The sequence below is a fragment of the Egretta garzetta genome, unplaced genomic scaffold (assembly GCF_000687185.1).
Source record: "Egretta garzetta isolate BGI_Z169 unplaced genomic scaffold, ASM68718v1 scaffold72, whole genome shotgun sequence".
Classification (NCBI taxonomy): domain Eukaryota; kingdom Metazoa; phylum Chordata; class Aves; order Pelecaniformes; family Ardeidae; genus Egretta; species Egretta garzetta.
Genome location: NW_009259032.1, coordinates 1,045,648 through 1,066,007, shown reverse-complemented (window position 1 = coordinate 1,066,007; position 20,360 = coordinate 1,045,648). Strand labels below are relative to the sequence as shown.

General features: G+C 38.0%; 1 protein-coding gene across 1 annotated transcript; it reads left to right on the top strand.

Moving 5' to 3' along the window:
- The first annotated feature begins 685 nt into the window (after window positions 1-685).
- On the top strand, window positions 686-19,154 carry METAP1 (methionyl aminopeptidase 1). Its single transcript, XM_035890331.1, has 10 exons — window positions 686-774; window positions 3,051-3,163; window positions 4,464-4,524; window positions 5,691-5,782; window positions 6,487-6,570; window positions 8,076-8,214; window positions 11,656-11,787; window positions 14,318-14,461; window positions 16,839-16,904; window positions 17,069-19,154. Exons 1-10 carry the CDS (start codon window positions 717-719, stop codon window positions 17,227-17,229), a joined length of 1,050 nt encoding a protein of 349 aa, XP_035746224.1. The 5' UTR covers window positions 686-716; the 3' UTR covers window positions 17,230-19,154.
- Window positions 19,155-20,360: the final 1,206 nt, after the last annotated feature.

Genomic DNA, 20,360 nt, shown 5'->3' with positions numbered 1-20,360 from the left:
CTATTTCCATTTGGTAGCCCTCGCTTTCCCCCCTTTTAGTCTATTTCATTTGTTCCCCTGTGATCATGCTGATTTGCCTCTGTTGCTTTCCTGTGCTGGGGAAGGAGGCAGAAAGGACGCAATTAGCAGGAGGAGATGGCTTCTTGTAGGAGCCAAGGGAGGACCATCCTGCCCACTGCAATGCTGCTGGAAGATCTGGTGTGGAGATAGACTCTGTGTTTCAGCCAACCCAGAGCAACCACAGTGTTTAGTTACTCATTAAAATGATAAGGGGACAATATTTAGTAGATAGGATTAGATCAGTGTTTCACTGTGATGGGTGCGTCTGTTTGGCTATGCTTTCTGTCTCTTCGGGCTTGTAAGCTGTTCGATGTAGTATTTTCTACTGTTAAGACCAGCAGTTACAGTAGCATTTATTGCATGTCACTACAAGGGTTAATGCAATCAGTCTTCTAGTTTTCTTTTAAAATACAGTTGCTTCTCTATTTTGTGGGGATGGCATGTCTGTCCAGGATAATGCTACTTAAAATGTGCATATAAATATATTTTGTTTGCTGTTCTAGGAATGCTTTAAGGGAAGCTGGGCCACTCACAAGTTATTGCACAAAAAAGCAAGTAAGTACTTTTTTTTTTAATCCATTTTAATATTGTTTTGAATTTGTTTTTCCTGTGCAGCCGGCTCTGGGTGGCCCTGCTTGAGCAGGGGGTTGGACCAGATGACCTTCAGAGGTCCCTTCCAACCTCAACTGGTCTGTGATTCTGCATCTAAGAATGGTATGGATTTTTCCAAGATACCTGGCACTGGATTCCATGTATCTGAAGTTTTGTCCAGTTCCTGGTAATCTAAAGATCTACGTAAAATTTCAGAGGCAGTGGTACATAAATCTCCCATTTCTGTTCCCTTTTCTATTTGCATGAAGTATTCTTTGAGGTACGTTGCCAGGTATATGAACAGAGAAAGAGGGATTCTGAAATAAAGGGCAAGGAAGAATAATAAACAGTTATTATAAGGCATTGCAGGCTTGTTCCATCATAGCATTTTGATGTCTAATGTAGTAAAAGGCAGTAAAGTACAAAAGGTTCTTGTGGAGTCTTTGTGGTTAGACACTTGCTGGAAAGCATGCCAGCCAGTCAGAGTACAGCTGTTCTGTACATTTGGGGTGTACCCCTTTGGGGAGGGAAAAAAAAAAAAGGAAAATGCTTTTATGCACTGATGTAGCCATCGATGAGAGGATGTATCATAGCTAGGATTTTGCTGAGTTTAGGTGAAAGTAGTAAGAGTATCTGTATGCTGTAGTTACAGCTGGTAGCTCTGGCACAGAAATATGAGTAGGCTGGTAGATTCTCCCTTACCTGAGTAGTAAAAATAATCCATGAGTTTTAAACTAAATAAAGAAAAAGAGGGAGCAGACCTCAGTTCTGCCCCCCTTGCCCTCTACACCCCCCCTGTCCCCCTGCCCATCTTCATCAAGCCCTGCTTAAAAGGGAAGAGTGATTAGACAGTAAGTGGCATGGCAGAAATTGAAATCGTCAAGTAATTTACCTACTCCTTTCCTAAAATCCAACAAAACTCATTTTTCCATGATAAATATTGCATGGTTAATAGGTTGGAGTAGCACAGACAATTACAAATGTTTTCCTTCTTTCTGCCTTCCTAGAGTAGGGGTCTCATAGTTCACACTTGCATTCTGTATCCTATTACTTTGTACCTGCATGGATATGAAACTGTCTTTGTTAGCAGTCCTAGTAATCCTCTGGTGCAGTCTTCTAATGCTGTTATTAAACTGACAGCAAATTTTTTTACGATTCCACTAAATCCATGATCTTGTTGACTTCCTGGATAACTGCTGAGCCCAAGCTGAGCTGGCTTGGTTCTGATAGCCCTGAAGGCATCAATGCAACAAAATACTGAAGCATATCAAGGGAATAAAAAAATATGGCTTCATTAAAACTTTGGATTTTTAAATTATTATTTCTCAGTGGTTCATCTAAACTGAATGTCATGTGAGTAGATGGCTCAGATGTCAGCCACAGAGACTCTGAGGAACTCACGTTAAGGCTTGCTATGGCAGACCTTTTGCCATCTCTTCATTCTTGTGAGACATAAAAAGAGAAAACAAACTTAAGTTATCAGGTTATGAGTTAAAGATTAATGCTACCATGCTCTTTCTTAACCCTTGCCTCCTCTTTCTGAGTAGAATCGTGGAATCATTTACTTGGAAAAGACCTTTAAGATCATTGAGCCCAACCATACCTGTCTACCACTACAGTAGTGGAGTAAATATTTTTCATTTTGGTAATGCTCACTATCTACTTGCTTCAAGCTGTTATGTAAACACCTTCAATCTGCCCTGTTAGGACTGTGTTATTTGTGAATGAAGCCAGTCACTGCACCACATCGGATGAGGATTTTACCAGGTTGAGAGAGCTGGGAACCTCCAGCAGATTGGGACCATCTTGTGGACAGACACGCACTGCCTGTCCTGAAATGCAGAAGTGGCAACATCTGCACTTTGTTTGTCAGATCTAGAGGGTAGCAGGCTCCATATGTTGAAACTAACAATTGGATACCCTCCTTCCTGCCCCAAGTGATTTCTGTTGCTGAATGCTAAGAGAAGTCGCAGAAAAGGAACATTCATCTACAGTGCAAGTGTTAATTGAAGGGATAATGAGTGTTTCTGTAGAAATAGCTTTTCCCAAGAATGAAAACAAGCACAGAGCTATGTTTTAGAACTACAAATGAAGAGCAACTTAATGACTACACTTCGTTTGTGTGTTCAGTACTGCTGTCCTGGCATTCCCCAGTTTGCTATCGAATAAAGGTAGAGTTGGCAGCATGTGAATTTTGAATGTGAAAAACTTAAGGGCAAGACAAATGGTAACTGCTACTTGCACTTTTATATGTCAGTATCTAAAATGCCAGAGTCGAATCTAGACTTCTGCACTCTAAGTCACTAAGAACTGTGGGGTCCAGAAAGTAGGACTGATTTTGCTGCTACCACCTTTTTTTTTTTTTTTTTTTTTTTTTTTTTTTTTTTTTGTCTTTTCAGAAGATGAAAAAGCTAAGCGTGAAGTTTCTTCTTGGACTCTGGAAGGTGATGTTAACACAAATCCCTGGTCTGGTTATCGATATACTGGTAAACTCAGGCCACACTATCCACTGGTAAGCAATAGGTGCCACTCTTTACTCCAGTGCTGCTACATTCTGTAGCAACTAATGGAACAGTCCTGACCTGATTACCTCCCGCGTTTTAGCTGAGAGAGGAAAGCTTCTTCAACAATCTGAACCTGGTGGCAAGGATGTGTATGACTGTGTCCTTATTGTGGTTCATTTTGATTTAACTAGATCTATGTCTTGGTATATTTAAAATGAAGGAAGTGCCTGTTAGGTAACACACGTCAGTAACAGGCTTCATCTCACACCTTTTGGCTGTACATTTTGACATTTACTCTGCAAAAAGCTGCTCCTAGCTATTGACTGTTCTTGACAATAATGGAGCAGTCTGTTTCAGAAAAACTCAGGTGTGTTAATTTAGAGTTTAAATAAATGGGTTTATATTATTTTACGTAAGTGGTTTGAAATAACCTGGTGAGTAAGCTGGTGAACAGCACTGCTGAAGGAACAGAGGTTATAGTAATGTCCAGCACTGGAATGGTGAAGAATAACTGAGGTCAGTAACACCTTCAGCTGTGAAAGGCGGGTTTAGAAGACGAGCTCAGTATAGCTGTATTTTTAAATTGGTACATGTTTGTACATGGAATAACCCAAAGTTTTTACGGGAATAACGGCATTTTATTTACAAGTGTCTTTTCTAATTGGCCTGGGCTGGAAATATTGCCCCTGTGGCATCCTCTCTGTAGTCTTCTCCATCTGTTACAGGCTCATCAGAGAACAGATTAACAGACACTGAGCCCACGTGTGTGTGTTAGTGTCACTGGAGATAGGGTGTTTTGGATATGTCGCTGGCCAAGTGATTTAGTAGTGTTATCGCTGAACGTTTGCTTTTTTGTCTTCTGACAAATGAAACTATAATAAAAAGTGCTAATGACGAGGGCGATGATTAGAAATAACAATCTTGCTAATAGACACTAAGAGAGAGGAAGGATGTATTTGGAACAGGTGTGTTTGCAGTCTGGAAAGTAGAATAAACAAACACTACAGTGTAACAGGGATAATAAGTTATAAAACCAATTTCATTTACCTGACATGTAAAAGTTGCGTTTCTATGAAGCTGTGAAGTTGGCTATTAGCAGTTGTAGAATATGAAAGCAATAAAGAGTAACAGGAGAAACTTTGCGCAATTAAAATTGGAACTGTTTTGAAGTGTTTGCATACTTCACTACTTTTTCTAAGTGGAATTAGCCATATTTCACTGTATTTAATTTTGTTGCATGAACCTCTGTTTTTGTAACTATAATAAGTATTCTTGCAACCTAACCAGCTTTGACTATGATTTGTTTAGACGCCAACAAGACCTGTGCCAAGTTATATTCAGAGACCGGATTATGCCGATCACCCGCTAGGTAACGTGAAAGAAATTGCAATTATGGAGCATTATGTGTGCTTTCTATTTTTCCTTTAATTGAAAAAGGCTTTAAAGCATTAAGGAGATACTGGAGAAAGGAACCTCTTCTTTTATCTGTTCTTCTCACTCTACCTCTTCTCCCCCCACATTAACTTACTGACTTTTCAGAGATAATGATTACAAATATTTTTTGGAAGCCTAGAGTTTGTAATGTGTTATCTTTCAAATGTGTTCAGGGAAGAAAAGAAAAAAAAAAAAAGCAAGTCCTAGCCCTGTGGTTAACTTCATAACAAACAGCAATAAGTTGGCTGTCACAGGTGAATTCTGCTAAGCCATTCTCAGCGACATCAGTGTGTCTACTGGAAATGCATTATAAAATAACAAAACCAAACAAAGCTTCAGTAAGTAATCCTCAAAAGAAAACTGATATATGAGTTCCAGCTATTTTTGGACACAGAGGGAATACATTCAAAATTACTTGCTTATTGGTTTTGTTTTGGTATTTTCCCTTTTTTTATATCGGTATCGGTGCTTTGCATTTCCCAAAAAAGCTGCTAGAAAGTCTGTTAGAATTATTTTTAAATCTTCGGCCATTCTTTAGTTACTCTTTACAGAATGTAAATATTTAAACACCACGGAATACTGTCTTTTAGGAGGTCGTTCATCTGTAAAACTGAGCTTGCACAGAGTTTACATGTTTTCATCAGCTGATTATTGCAATAGTATAACTAGAGATGTTCACAAAGTTATCCTTTATGGCTCTTTTAGAATATTACTTACAACTAGTTACTGTCTCCAAAGCAGCTAAAAAGAAAAAAAACCAACTTTCCTATGAATAAAATAACTTCCTTGTAAATCTGATTTTTTAAGGTTGTTTACCTGGACGTGATGGTTTTATGCAGTAAGTGAACAGGCATCTTGAGCACATGTGGTCATTACAGTATTGTAGAAGGCTTATGAATTCAAATTAATCTGGATAATGATGATAATGCTGTGACTTGGTGGGCTCATTACTTTAGTCTGTGGTGAGAAAGTACGTACTTTTATTGCCATTGGTAAACTAACATAAGTTCCTTGATTGGACATGTGTAGCATCACTTCTATATAACATGTTTTTTTCTTTTTTTTTTTTTTTCCCTTCTCCTCCCCCTTTTTTCTTTTCAGGAATGTCTGAATCAGAACAGGCTTTAAAAGGAACCTCTCAAATAAAAATACTCTCATCTGAGGATATAGAAGGGATGAAAGTAGTGTGTAGGGTAAGGGGGTTTTGGTTTTTGTTACAGAGTGCCTTTATTCTTTAAAAATCTGTAGTTATTTTACCAGTTTGTAACAGCACATTGAGACTACAAATTTTCAAGCCACTTTTGAGCACTGAAAAATAGTTTGGGAAATTTGGTATTTTATTACTTTTTTCCTCCTTGTGACTCCCAATTTGCAGTAAACTATTTTGCAAGCAGAAGTAAGGATTTTATCTGTTTTCTGGCTTTGTTGTTACTAGTGAGATAATTTGTGGCTGAAATGTTATTACTGTTAAGAATATATTTTATAGTCCATAAATGAGAACAGAACTTTTTCCTCTCTTGGAGTTAGGACTAAGTAAAAACTAAAAAGCAAAAGCAAGACAGAGCCCCATCCCTAACAATTTTTTAAAAAGAGCTGTTCAATTGTAATCACTTCTTTGTGCATGAAGTCAAACTTTGAAATTTATTTAGGTAGTCTGATTTAAGCTTATGGTATTCAAGGAAATTGTGGTCCAAAACTTAATTGGGGTATTTACAAATCTCACAGAGATTAGTAATATAGTTTAGTAATATAACCTGTAGACATCTTGAAATCTTTCTAGAGCCCAAGTCTATACAGTTTTCCTAGCAATCTCGGTGTAGCTGTAGAAATGGGTTGCTAATCTTCTAGGGAGTAGTCCTGGTCTTATATTAAATCAGTACTTTTGTTTCATTTGCAGCTTGCTAGAGAAGTATTGGATGTTGCTGCCATGATGGTGAAAGCAGGTGTAACTACTGAAGAAATAGATCACGCTGTTCATTTAGTAAGGTTATTTTACTGTTCTTCTGGTGTTCATAAATGCTTTCTTCCATCTCTTTCTTTTTCAATTATAGCTGTGTTTTCTTTGTTGTTGCATGAATTCTTTTTCTTTATTTTGAACTGTTTCCCAATTTGAAGCTAGTGGGTAGTGCAGATGTTAGAAATACGTTACAATCAGTGGTAGATTCCAAATGAGTTAGGAACTTGTGGGCCTCTCTGTATCAGATCCTTCCATGATTTCCAGCTTCAGATTCCCTCTTAAGTTTCTTCACCTGTTTTCTCGGTTAACATCATGTAATCGTCTTTCTTCTAAACACTTTTTGCTCCATTATATAAAAGAACTTCATGTGTAGGCCGTGGACTTTTTGTGCTTTGTGGTGTTGGTTAAGACAGGGAGAGGAGAAAGTTTAATATTTATGACGGGGAATCAGAACCAAGGAGCCTGAGAGAGAACTGAAACAAGATGTTTGATGCAGTCAGGCAAACTAAAGCCACAATCCAGCAAAGTATTTGAAATACATGTTCAAGTGTTTTCCTTGATTAACTATTCATAGATATTTGAATTGTGTAATTTTTAGTTTTCTTTGTTGTCTTCTCTATAAGGCATGTAAACTGATAATTGCGGATACTTGTGCGCACTGTGGGGAAGGCAATGACTTTGGTATAGTTAAGTTTGTTAGAGAGCTTTCTGGTTGCTGTTCTTTTAATCTGAATTTGCAGATGTTGAGCCAAGGAATTTACTCTGGTTTGATTAGGCCAGAGGTTTCTGTTGAACTGCATTAAATGCTAAATTACTCGCTTATGCATAATGTCTAATACGAAAAACTAGTAGTTAAAATTGTGTTATCCCTCGTCAGCAGTTTTTGGAAACTTTTTCATGGCAGATTGTTGATACTGGCTGATACCCCTAACTGGTACTTTGCAGTTTTAAAACAGTATTATTTTTTAAAATAAATAAAGTTAACACAGTATTATTTTCCAGAATTGCTCAGTATGTCACATTGTGTATATGTATGTATATGTAAGTACATATAAAATGTACGCGTCAGTTTTGCAAAAATCCCCAAAAGGTTATTAAAGTGAGTGCAAAGGAAGCAGCTTAAGGTTTTAAAGCTAGGGGTGAAAGAGCGGTGCTGAATGTTATTTTGTCTAGCTTGTGTGTTTTGCAAAAATACTTAGTCATAGACCAGGTGCTTAAAAACAGTCATTGAAAATGGCTGTTTTCTTAACTGAATAAATATTGCCATGCATTGTTTTAAACCTGAATATTTCAGTTTTGGTAGTTGAACATAAAAATGAGTAGAGAGCAAATTAAAGGAGCTTTACTTTCTTCCTAGTAAGAAATGCAAAGCATAACAAAACACCATAATGCCAAAAAATGCTTGAAGAATCTTATTTTCAAGAGTAGCCGCTTTTCAACCTATCATTCTTACTGTAAAGCTGTTGTGCCTGTTTTTTCTTTGTACAAAACTTACTAATGTAAAGTGTAAATTGTATTTTCTAAATTAGGCTTGTATTGCAAGGAATTGCTATCCTTCCCCTCTGAATTATTATAATTTCCCTAAGTCGTGTTGTACATCAGTGAACGAAGTGATCTGTCATGGAATTCCGGACAGGAGGCCATTGCAGGAGGGTGATATTGTTAATGGTAAGTGCTATGAAAATTAACCTTCATCATTTCTACCTTCTGTCCAGTTAAACCATGCAGTAAGGTGAGGTTTCACTAGCAGGCAACATGACTGGAAAAGCTTCTTAAGAGACGCTTTTGTTTTCATTTACCAGTTAACCTCTGCTCTTTACATATTTAAATAAATGAGTCTATTTAATAAAATAATTCCAAAATTTGGTCCACTTTAACAGCTTTATAATTCTTCTGCCCTGGTCAGCACATTAGTATAGTGCCTGAGTATTCCACTTGTGGGCTAGGTTCCAGTTGTTCCAGACTGTATAAATAGTGAATAAAATTTATTTTGAATTATTCAACTGGATTAGTTCTGTGTGAATTCTTAATTAGATGGCTCTAAATCCTTAAGGTTTTGCTACAGACATGGCGATTATGATGACTGTAAAGGACACTAATGGTGAGGCATTGTGTAGGTACATATTGAAAAACATACCCTTTTTTTGAGCATCTCACAGCCTAAGAGTACCAGCTGCTTTTTATTCATGGTACTCAAGCTATTTATGCCTTCTTGGGTGGTGGGGGATACTTTTATAAATTATTTGTCCTTTTTTTGTTTTCTCATTAATTTGTTTTTGGTTTGGCAGTAAAAAATTATTGCATCTATTTTGTACAAACAATTGTACCTTTGTTTATTGCATTGGTTTGCTTTTCTCTTACTGTAAATAAATACTGAGCGTATCCTAAGGTTTGGACTACTTTTAGAAGCAGGTTGGAGTCCTTTTAGATTGTCAGATAGTTTGATATGTATTGACATGCAATAATAGCTACCAAGTCTACAGCTCAGTGCTGTGGGTACCAGCTTTTTCAGAACAAGCCCCACAGTCGCTGCCCCTCTCTAGGTCAGGTTTGGTCTGGCTGATAGCTCTGTGCTGTAGTGTACGTGTAACCATTTGGCCAAAGCTCTTTTATCTTTTTTTAATTTCAAAGATCATGCCTTTGCCAGCTTTTCTGGCATTGCTGGAGTTCAAACTAAGGAGCCCAGTTAAGCTTACTAAGTTGGCTTCCTCTACACGGTGCCTTACTTCTCTACTATTTGCATGCCAAGGCTGTACCCCAGCACCAGAAAACACCTTTTGTAAGAGGGTTTAGTCATACCTTTGTTCACATGACTGCCCTGACTGCACTTGCCCAAGCTTTGAACCTTCTGCCTTGTTTTGATGAGGAAGAACTAGCTTTACTCTTTTGTAGCTGAGTAGGTCTTGCTACAAAATGGTCCACATTTTGTGGATTGGACGTGCGTTCCCCATGGTCTCGAAAGGCTTCCAAGTCTTGTAGGCTTCCTTTTGGTAAGGTAGCCTCTCAAAAGCCTCTTTAAAAGAAGGAACAAAATGGGGTACAAAGGAGGAGATAGAAAAAGTAGTTTGGAGGGAATGTGCCCAGTGAACAATAGAGAGAAGTGCCCATCTTTCTCTTAAAACTTTTTAGCCTACTGGAAGCAAAAGGTGGACATGTCAGAATCCAAAACAAGTTTTTAGAATCACAGAAAAACATCATCTAGAAGGTACTGGCAGGTGATGTCTAGTCCGATCCCCTGCTCTGAGCAGGGCAGCATAATGTTTTGGTATCATACTGTTCCCTGGGAGCAGATTCTTGAACAAAGCTGATCTCTCTGGCCAAATCTGGCTGTGTCCAGAGAAAGTCTTGTAATCATGTGGCCTATAGAGATGGCCTCTTTGCAGCAAGCAGTCTGGACGCTGTCGAAGGAGCTTTGTTACGCAGTTCACAAGAAACTTACCTGGATAAAGTTACCAGGGTGCTGGTTTCTGTACCATCCTGTTGTTACATTCCTAGATATGCACACTGGTCAAAATGTTCCAGTACTCTTATGCAATCGTGCAGTGAGTATACCGTAACCCTGCACATGCATGCATCCACAACAGGCAATATTGTTTTCATGTGGTGTTAATTTCATTCTTAAATGTTTGCCAGCAGTAGGGATTTATTGTTGACACCAATTTTTTTTTCCCCCATGTATTCCTATCAAGGTTGTACTGGTCTTTCTAAGTGGCTCATATGCCATATTCCTAAAGTACAGCTTCCTTCATCTAGGAGAACCTGCTTTAGCAGGAGGGTTGGACTAGATGATTTCCCAAGGTCCCTTCCAACCCTTGCCATTCTGTGATTCATGGCTATTGACCTGTGAGGGGGTCTGCGCATGGATTTCTTCATGAATAGTAGTTCAATAACTATTCTAGTGGTTTGGTGCTCTGGCAGCTCTTAGTCCTACCAGCCTACCGACAGAGCCTGTTAAACACAAAAGTACCCGTTCTACTACCACAGAAAGTCAACTCGATATGCAAATCTAGACTATTTTCCATGCGTTTACTATATATAATGACTACATGATGGCAGGTTTTAATTTTTTACTCATCTGCTGTGAGAGACAGGATAGTCGAATAGATGACAGTTTTATGTCTAAACTGGTAGGCCTGTTCTTATGTTTTATAAAAGGACTATTTGCAACAAGCATCTTATATGGATGTTCTCAAGCCAAAAAAGCATATCTTCTTTTTGGAATAACTTAAACTAAAAAAGCTTTTTTTTCCTCATTAAAACTACTTATGCTGCTATTTTTCAAGAGTGAGTTATATCACTTTTAGTTTACAACCAACCTCATACACAAAGCAAACAAGTTAGAGTTTTTCTGCAACATAATTCTAAACTCTTATTGTATGTTTTTCTAAACCTCAGTTGTTTAAGCATGCTCTTCTCATTCTTGCTGTTTGCCCCATACTGAATGTTCATATTCTTTAATTTGAAAGAAAAAAGAAATAGTTTGAAGTCATTTGGGATATTTTTCTTAGGAATACTATTGGAAAGTTGCTGCGTATTTAATGTTCAAGAAATTTTACCTTTTTGGCTGGAAGCAGTGGGTTTTGGCATTACAATTTTTGTAAAGTTGTGACTTATTATTTTAAACATGCATAGAAATTACTGAAGTGAAAATAGGGGTTAAAACATGATTATATAACTTTTTAAATTTAATTTTGCCCTATTAGTGCTGGAATTAATTATAAGAAAATATTTTAACCAGGTAAATTGCTATGGAGCAAAGACCTTCTCTTTCCTGTTTTTATATTTACCTAGAAAACCAAACACAAGCTTGCTGTGTCTATGTTGCATTGGTGTGGGTTTTTTTCTATTTTTTTTTTTTTTTAATTACATCAAACCATTAACCAGTGAAACGCTATCTTATTAATTAATTCTATGGAATCTACAGGATAAGCATAAAAGAATTGATGCTGCTGGAAGAGTTTACATCTGGAATTCTTCCAAAGTAATCGTATAACTTCACTATTACAGTACTACATTTTTACACAGTAAAATCAATTCATTTCATAAATCAAGAGGCAAGAAGTGAGAAATGCAGTGCTAATATTATAATATGTCTGGTATTCTTTGCAGTGGATATCACTGTCTATCGTAATGGCTACCATGGAGATCTGAACGAGACATTTTATGTTGGAGAAGTTGATGAGGGTGCAAGGAGGCTTGTCCAAACAACTTATGAGTGCCTAATGCAAGCCATCGATGCAGGTAAACCCTTTGGCGAAGGCCTGAAGCATTATGGTTTTGGTTCTCAAACATGAATGCTCATGTTTGCTATTGCCCGGGAGTGACTTCTGTTGTAGAACACAGAAGCATTAGCGTGTGTCACCAGCAGATGATGTAGATTGTATAATACAGTGATTCTTCAAATGGCACGGTTCTGTGGGTGGTGGTTGCAGCTTTTATTTGAAATGTGGGTTGACAAGGAAAATGTAATTGATGCTGAGCTGATCCACATATGATGATATTTACATGGAAACAGACTTTTTGGACTATTAGTTAGGTGAATAAGACATCTTTGATCTGAGTAGTTCAGAGAACGTGAAGAACAAAGTGTGTTTTGGAAAACCAAAGTATAGCTTCCTACTTTTATAACTTTTATAGTGTTGCACAATGAACCAATAAGGTAAAACACTGTTTGAACACTTAAACATACCTCTTTACCCCTACCAATCCTGATGGTTATTTCATAAAGCTAATTATGAGCTCTTGATTTTCAGCTGTGGGAGTGTGCCAGAGAAGACAGATCCATATCCTTCAGTACCCACAGAACTTTAAATATATTGCTTGGCTATAATTCAGGACAGCTTCATTGAGACATACAATGAGATAGAAAGGTAGCTAGAGAATGTTGTGTTCAACTACATTCACAAAGGAATATACTAAGTTCTCTTAGACAAACAGAAAACGAAACAAAAATCTCCCAAGTTCCTGGAAATATTTGTATTGTCTGTATCTTTTATACCCTGCAGCTTCTTAAAACCTCCAATAAAATTTTCTCACTTTGTGGCCTCTAAAGACTGAAGTTTAAGGTGCTATATGTGAAGGCTTTAAACTTCCATTTAATCAAAAGTAAATGAAAAAAAAATTATAATGAACTTACTTTGGTTAATAATTTGGAGATAGGTAGCCAAGCTGAAAAGACAAACATCCATATGAACAATGTCTTGTGTATCTTGTGTGGTCAAGAAAATACTGCAGAGTTGAGCTGTGAAGAATATAGATTACCTATTTATGTGGGATTACTATTCTGAAATGACCAATTTGTTTTTCAGAGCTAAATCAGAATAATGTTTATCTTTGCTCCTGTACTTTACTATAATAGAAAATGATACGTGTGTTGTCTCTTATCTTTCATCTCCTGGCTTTGATGTATAAACTGTGACAGAAATTCACCTTTGTGTTCATTATAAGAAGATTTAAATTCCCAGTGTTACTTTTCTTTACTAACTTTTTAGATGCTGTAACAGGTTTTAATGGGTTTTAGACATTCCCTGCTTGTAGGAATTCTGGCAGCAAGTGTCTCAGCTGTTAAAACGGGTCACCTCTCCCCTGTTTAAATCATCTTAATTCCTTGGCGTTGGACCAGCAGAGCTCTAACTAGGGGAGTTGTAAGAGAGAGAAGCAGAGGGCTCCTTGCTGCATTGAAATGAGTTTCTTGGTATTGTCAGACCTGAAGAAGGTGGTACCACTTCACAACTATTGAGCACAAAACCAACAGATAAACTTTTCCTCTCTTCCCCACCAGGTCTTTTTTTTTTGTTCGTATTTTGGGAAAAACATGCGTGTTCCAGTAATCTAAATTTCTTGTTATTTTCTGTAAATTCAGCTTATTGATTAAGTTGTAGTTGTTTACATTAGCAGAGAATTGAACTAAATGGCTTGCTTCATGTAAAGTTTTAGCTGTGTATGTGAACCCTGCTTAAGGTGGCTCCACGTAACCACACAACATCTGGCTCCTGAAGGAACAGCATATATCCAGAGAGTTGTGAAAGATCTTGAAATAGTATTTACATTCTCTTCTTTTTAGTGGCTCAAGGTTGGTTTTGGTATGCATCTTCATTAGCTGATGGATGAGGCATTGTTGCTTCTGTGGTATTATTACTCCCTTGTTCAAGTGCTTGGAGAGAATTTTTCATCTATTTCAAAGTCTTTAACTTTTAAGGCTTCCTAAAAGGATTTTCAAAAAAGTTAGTCCTGTGTACGAAAGTTCTTATTTGTTAAAATAAGCAATTTTTGCCACTAAAAATCTTGTCTAAGAGTTTTGTCTTTTTTCCTTCTTGGTCCTTCATGTATAATAATTTTTCCTCTTTCTTTGTGTGCACTTTTCACATAGTAGTAGAGAGGTAAGTGTATATTAAAATATAGTTCATACATTTGTTGAAAAAAGGGGTATGAGAAGTTACCAAGTACTTTGAGTGCCTTTTGTTGTGTTTAGTTTCAAACTTCAGCATCCTTTTAATATATGAGCACTTACATCCATGAAAGGAAGAAAGAAGGAGTTTTCTTCTTTCTCGCTCACTTTCTCTTTTATATGAGACTGTTTCCTCCCTCTCCCATGTTACTGCGTTCACTTACACACTTGGTGGATTAAGTGATCGTGGGAAGTTGCATGCTAGAACAGCTGGCCATACAAGCCATGAGTGCCACAGAGATACTAGCCTAAATGGTGTTTGATGGTTAGTTATGTTGAAAGAAAGCTCTATAAATTTCCATCTGTATCTCTTTAATTTTGCAGTAAAACCTGGTGTTCGGTACAGAGAACTGGGAAACATTATTCAGAAACATGCTCAAGCAAATGGATTTTCAGTGGTTCGGAGCTACTGTGGGCATGGAATCCATAAACTTTTCCATACGGCCCCTAATGTGCCACATTATGCCAGTGAGTATTCATTCCTTTTGCATTGCCCTGTAGACAAGAAGTGGTTTGCAATGAATGCACCCAATTTACTTCTTGCTTGTGTTCTCATAAAGTAGCATGCTGCCTGACAGACATCAAGTTGGCATTTTCGCACTTGTGAAATATTTTTTTTTCTAAACTCTGGACCACAGCGTGATTTATGAACCTAAATAAGGTGAATATATCATATACTGAGACAATCTGTGCCTACACTAATGGTTAGCGTTAGCTCTCATCTGTACTGGGTAAGTGCTCGATGTTTTTGCCTGAATTTCTAACTAATCCCTTAGACATCCATGTCTGACATGAATGGGGAAACGTTTCTATCCTTGGAAGGTCTTAAGTAAAAACTTATGGCCATTTCCAGATGTAAATGAAAGGCTTTTTGAATAGTATAGATGGGTGTTGTGCCTGAACTTGGATCCTGTTACGTTTCACTTCAAGTGTTGTGATCTGGTGTTCTTCGAAACGTCTTTGTGGTGTGTGGCAGAGGAGGAACAACTCTTCCCCCAGCGGGTTCTCAGCTTTAGTTTTTGGAAATGGCAATGTCCCCATGACAGTTTTTGTCAGCAGGACCAATAAACAGCATCCACAGAGGCAAAGGAGACAAGTGTAAGTGCCAGTGGACAACTAAGGATAGGAGAAATACCATGAAGCAGTGATAAACAGTTCATACCCGCTTCAGCTGCAAAGCTCCCCTATTAGGACATCTATTCCCTAGACCTCACAGATGCCTCCATCTTCCCATCTCCTAACGAGCTTTAAAACAGGTTATAGTTTTATAGATTATAATCTAGCAATCCCTGACTTTTTATGTTGTTGTTTCCCCAATTTATTTTTTCAGAGAAAATGTATTAATCACAGAGTAGAAGGGTATCAATTCCTGGTATTTACTTTTTGTCATGTGAAATGAAGAAAATCTGGATTCTTTGGAGATGGAGGGTATTTTATATCAATTAAAATTCAATCCGAGAAAAAGGAAATTTATATCTTTCCTGGCTGTTGGGAGCTTTGAACTTTTTTTTTTTTTTTTTTTTAATTTAGCCAAAATGTCTGTTCCCAAAAAGGGAGGTGCTGGGCTTTTTTCTGGTATTTTTAAATACAGAATGCACAGCAAAAGCAAGTGGAAAGACTTGAGGGACTTAAAGCCTCTTGGAGGGGGAAAAAAAAAAAAAGCAAGCTGCTGCTTATTTGTGGCTTACTATGAAAGGATGTTTAAAAGCAAAAAGCTCATTTTACAGGCCTTTATATTATTTAACAAAATCGTGAAAACTACAGGGAATAAAGGGCAAAATTTGTTCAGATGCAGAAGACCAGAAACTTAAATGTAAGTGTTGAGAGCAAGAAATACTAGCAGATGATGGAGACAGAGACAGGACCTTTTAAGTAAAAGAAAAATGTTCTGGTTGCTGTTGTGTCCGCTTGATGTCTGAGATTTTTAAAGCATCTAGGTGATTTAGACAATTTAATAAACTTACACTGTTAGAGTAGACCAGGGGGTGGGGCATCTGTATGTAAGAATTGATGCAAATTGTCTACAGCAGCAGAGTAGCTGGGAGCTAACAGTTCCTGTGCAATACTGGAGTTTGTTCCAGCTCTCACATGCGAGGCTGAGTCGGATCTAAGCTGTGCTGCTATTCGCGTTGAAACGGTGTGGAGGAAAAGGGCTGAAGCCTTTCTTCAGTCAAACCATACCCCTAGAGATGTGCTCTGCATCAGTTCACGTGCCTCCACATAAACATTTTTGGTGTATATAACATCAAAGAGTTCCAGTATTATCGTCCTGGATGCCTTGAAATTCTCTGCCTTTTTATGTTAGCTAAAGAAATACAGCATTATCACCCTGAAACCTCTATGACCCCATTACCCAGAGCAATGTGTCTTTCATAAATGGAATCATGGGATTACTTAACCGCTATCATATTTTCACAATTTATTGGAGCTAATGGCTCAGTGGAAACAAATGAAGAGGTTTTCAAGCCTTCTCTGAATATCTTAAGTGCTTCTTATTTTTATTGATTTTTTTTAAATGATGTTTTTCATCATAGAAGTCTGAAGAAATTCCTGTTACATTTGTTCAGTGTTTTTACAGAACTGGAGTTGAACTCCAGTTGTTGGAGAGAAAAGACAGCAGTTAATTTTAAGCTCCCTGAGTAAATACTGCAGTGTTGGGAGGACAGAGAGAAGGAAAGAACTAAGGAAAATCTTGATGTAGAATTAAAAATGGACAAGTGAATGGGTCATCTCTGAAGGGCTTTTCTAACTTTACAATATTCCTGCTGTATTATTCTGGGACAAGGATTCGTTCTTACTAATATGGGATCACTTTTTCTAACTTGAGTTGTTTATTTTATTGCAGAAAATAAGGCAGTTGGAGTCATGAAGCCAGGTCATGTATTTACAATTGAACCAATGATCTGTGAAGGTGAGCAATTTAGCACTAGAGTAAAATGGTTACTCTTGTTTACTGTTAAGTAGTGATGGAACCAGCGGTTCTCCTCTGTATAGTTGATAGATTTTTCATTTGTCTTTGGAGAACCGATACCTGTTACTTAAAAACAGTCAAAAAGTCATCATTTATGTTTTTAGGTGGTTGGCAAGATGAAACGTGGCCTGATGGTTGGACTGCGGTAACAAGAGATGGAAAGCGATCTGCCCAGTTTGAGCACACGCTTCTGGTCACCGACACAGGCTGTGAGATCTTGACCCGGCGGCTGGATAGTATTCGTCCCCATTTCATGTCCCAGTGATAGTCTAGACTGAGCAGGTGGATCTGAACGATACATATATATATATATATTTTTCTGTCTCTGTACTATGCATTTTTTTAAGAGTACAGAATAGAGATTTCATCATTTACTTTGTTCTCAGTGATTGTAGATAAGAGGAGTATCTTGAAGAACCTGACCCAATGTCTGGAAAAGCAGAGAAGAATTTAAAGAATTTCCTGCTTTCCTCCTACCTACAACACTCGTGCTATATTTTTCTTTTTTCTTCAATTATCTCTTTAGCACCTTTCTTCCCATTAGGCCCACAATTGCTTCTGTTGCTGCCATGATATTAGCTAGGAAAGCGTGGGTAACCTTTCCCACTGGGACTTGATATTTTGGGATCCAGGTTTTTTTTCACCACTTCAGTGTGCCCTGTCTCTCGTGATATGTGAGTGGCACCTGAGATTTTAAGCATTTCTAGTTCCAAAGACTTGCTCCTGCTTCTGCAGATACTGTTTTAATGGGCTGGGCCTTGTTTGTCAGTTGAGAAGGGGGCAAACAGGGAGAAAGACATGCATGTTGCCAAGGACAGGCTACCCTCACCTTTAATTCTGTCCCCATCTCTCTGCTGATGACCTCTGTGGTGATTGTGACTGTAGGTGACACACTGTGTTAATGGCAGGATTTGTTTCTCTTGCTGGAGATTTGATAGTATGGGCTTCCTACAGGGAAAATTAATAAATTCTTATACGCAGCTCCCTGGAATAAGCTGCTTCTCGGCGAAGCAGTATTTGCAGGCAGTCTCCTGCTCCAGAAGCCTGGTGGAACTGATGTATCAGACTTGCCTAGGTAAAGGAATGAATGAAACAAGAACCAAAAAGATCCCATGATTCATGGGATCCCTGCATGCATTATAACTGTGGGGCATTTTTTAAAGGTACATCCACAGTAGCTGTGGGGGATTGGATTTGCAAGACTTACAGTGAAATAAGTTTATATCTCAAAACAAGTCTGAGTGTGAAAAAATGAAACACCCTCAATGCTGCATTCATTTTCTTTTGGCGATTTTTTTAAACAGGTCGGTTTTTTTCCCCCTCAGTTAAGCGAGTTTCATGCTTTTGGAAAGTCTTAGGGGGGCAGCTATGAAAAGTGATCTCTTTTCCTCAGACTGGGTATAGACCGGGCAATGTTAGTATGCGTACCCCTGTATTTTCTGTTAATGGGTCATGATGAGCTGGAAACTGTCACGTTAAGGACTGGGATTGATTAAGCCTCTCTTCTCTCTACCCTTTCTTTTTCCCATGCTTGCTTCCTTTCCATCATCTTTGGTGTCTCCGCTGAGGGAATTTATTTTTTCTTCTGAATTGTACTGAAAAATTTTTCAGACCCCATTGCAGACTTAGTCTTACACCACTGTAATGCGAGAAATAGTTAAACCAATGCAGACATTAAATCATACAATCATGGGCATAAAATACACCTTTTACAAGGTGGCTGGTGAATTTGTTGTCACGTTAGACCCGAGCATATGAAGTACTGCACACCCTTGGCTCCCCTTGGCACTGCAGAATTTAGGTGGGGGAAAGGGGTTAGTGCTTCATAGAACTGGACTCGTGTACTACCAAATACCAAATTTGCCAGAAAAGTCTTCTCTGCCCTGAGTGCCTCAGACCTCTGTTGCTGTAAGAGTATCATTGCAATGTTTTCATTACCTTTATTATTATTTTTAATTATGCAGTAAAGTGACCTGAAATGATGCACATGGAGCATGTGTGCATGCGTATGCGTGTGTGCGTGTATAGATTTTAACAAAAGAGACAGTAGTACTTGAGTGGAATTACCTGTGTTGAATGAGATGTCATGTATTGAGGAGATGACTGTCCTGGAGGTTTGCCCACCATATCATTCACTTGAATGGTTATAACAGTCTTGCCTTTTCTATATGTGGGTGTATGATGGGGGGGGAGGGGGCTTAATTTTTGGTCTATAAAATAAAAGTTGCAGCTGCTTTTAACAGAAAAAACACCTTTTTTTTTTTTTTTTTTTGTGATCCAAAACCAGACATAGCATTCCCAATTATATCCAGGTTTGCTTGCACTAGTGCAAGCCCTACTGGTAGATGCATGCAACCAGTTAAAAATCACCCTTAAACCTACATTCCTGCCACTTCAGTACCTCATTGTCATTGCACTTTTTTAATATAGGTGATCTATGATGCTATGCATTTCTGCCTGTAGATTGAAGCCACAGCATGAAAACTATACCAAGTTCATACTACTACAGTATTTTTAAGCAAGTGGAAAGCTTAGTCAGCATCTGTACCAGTTCTTTCAACGTGAAATAGCACATCAGCCTGGAGAACAAAACTTACTCAATAAAAATACTGTGAAGGGCTATTTCTTCAGCTATCTAGCTGTAACTTTGCTTGAACATAACTTACTAGACTTGTGGTGACTGGATTTAGGAAAGTACCTGTCTTTGATTCTTACAGAAGTTGCTATCCACTTACATGCTCCATTCAATCAACTGCTTTGCAGGACAAAGTAGTCTGAAAACTCTGCTACGTCAATTCTTCAGGCTGGGAAGAAGCCGTAAGTCTCTGTGCTGAGTGCTCTGGTATCACTAAATGCCTGTGTTGTTGACTTACTTACCCTGATATTACGAGACTTGCATTCCACAAACACTTGGAAGATGTGGATTCTCTAAAGTAATAATGTAATGCAGACAACATGATTGTATGGTCTTGATCTAGCCTGTGCAGCCCACAAGAACTGTTATAGCATAAATATTTTAAATGTTAGATCCAGTTGGGGGACTCGTTTTGCTAAGACATTGAGCTAATATTCTATTGATAACTATCTTGTAGTTATAGGCTACTCTCGCTGGAACGGCTTGACAGCAAATTTTCTACGAATTATCTTGTGTTCAGCTAGCATGTCTGGAGCGACAACGTACTGAGAATGCTGTGTTGGGAGGGCTCACTTTCCTGGTACAAATTCACTTTTTATTTCTTCCAGACGCTCAAAATTGAATTCTAGGGACATTCACAGGAGTTAACTTTGTTGTTTACTCGGTCTGAAATGAAATTAGAAATGCAGCTACCTCAACTATTTTCAGAACGCTCTAGGGACATCTTTCCAATGACAAATGGAAAAGATGTAATTGTCCCA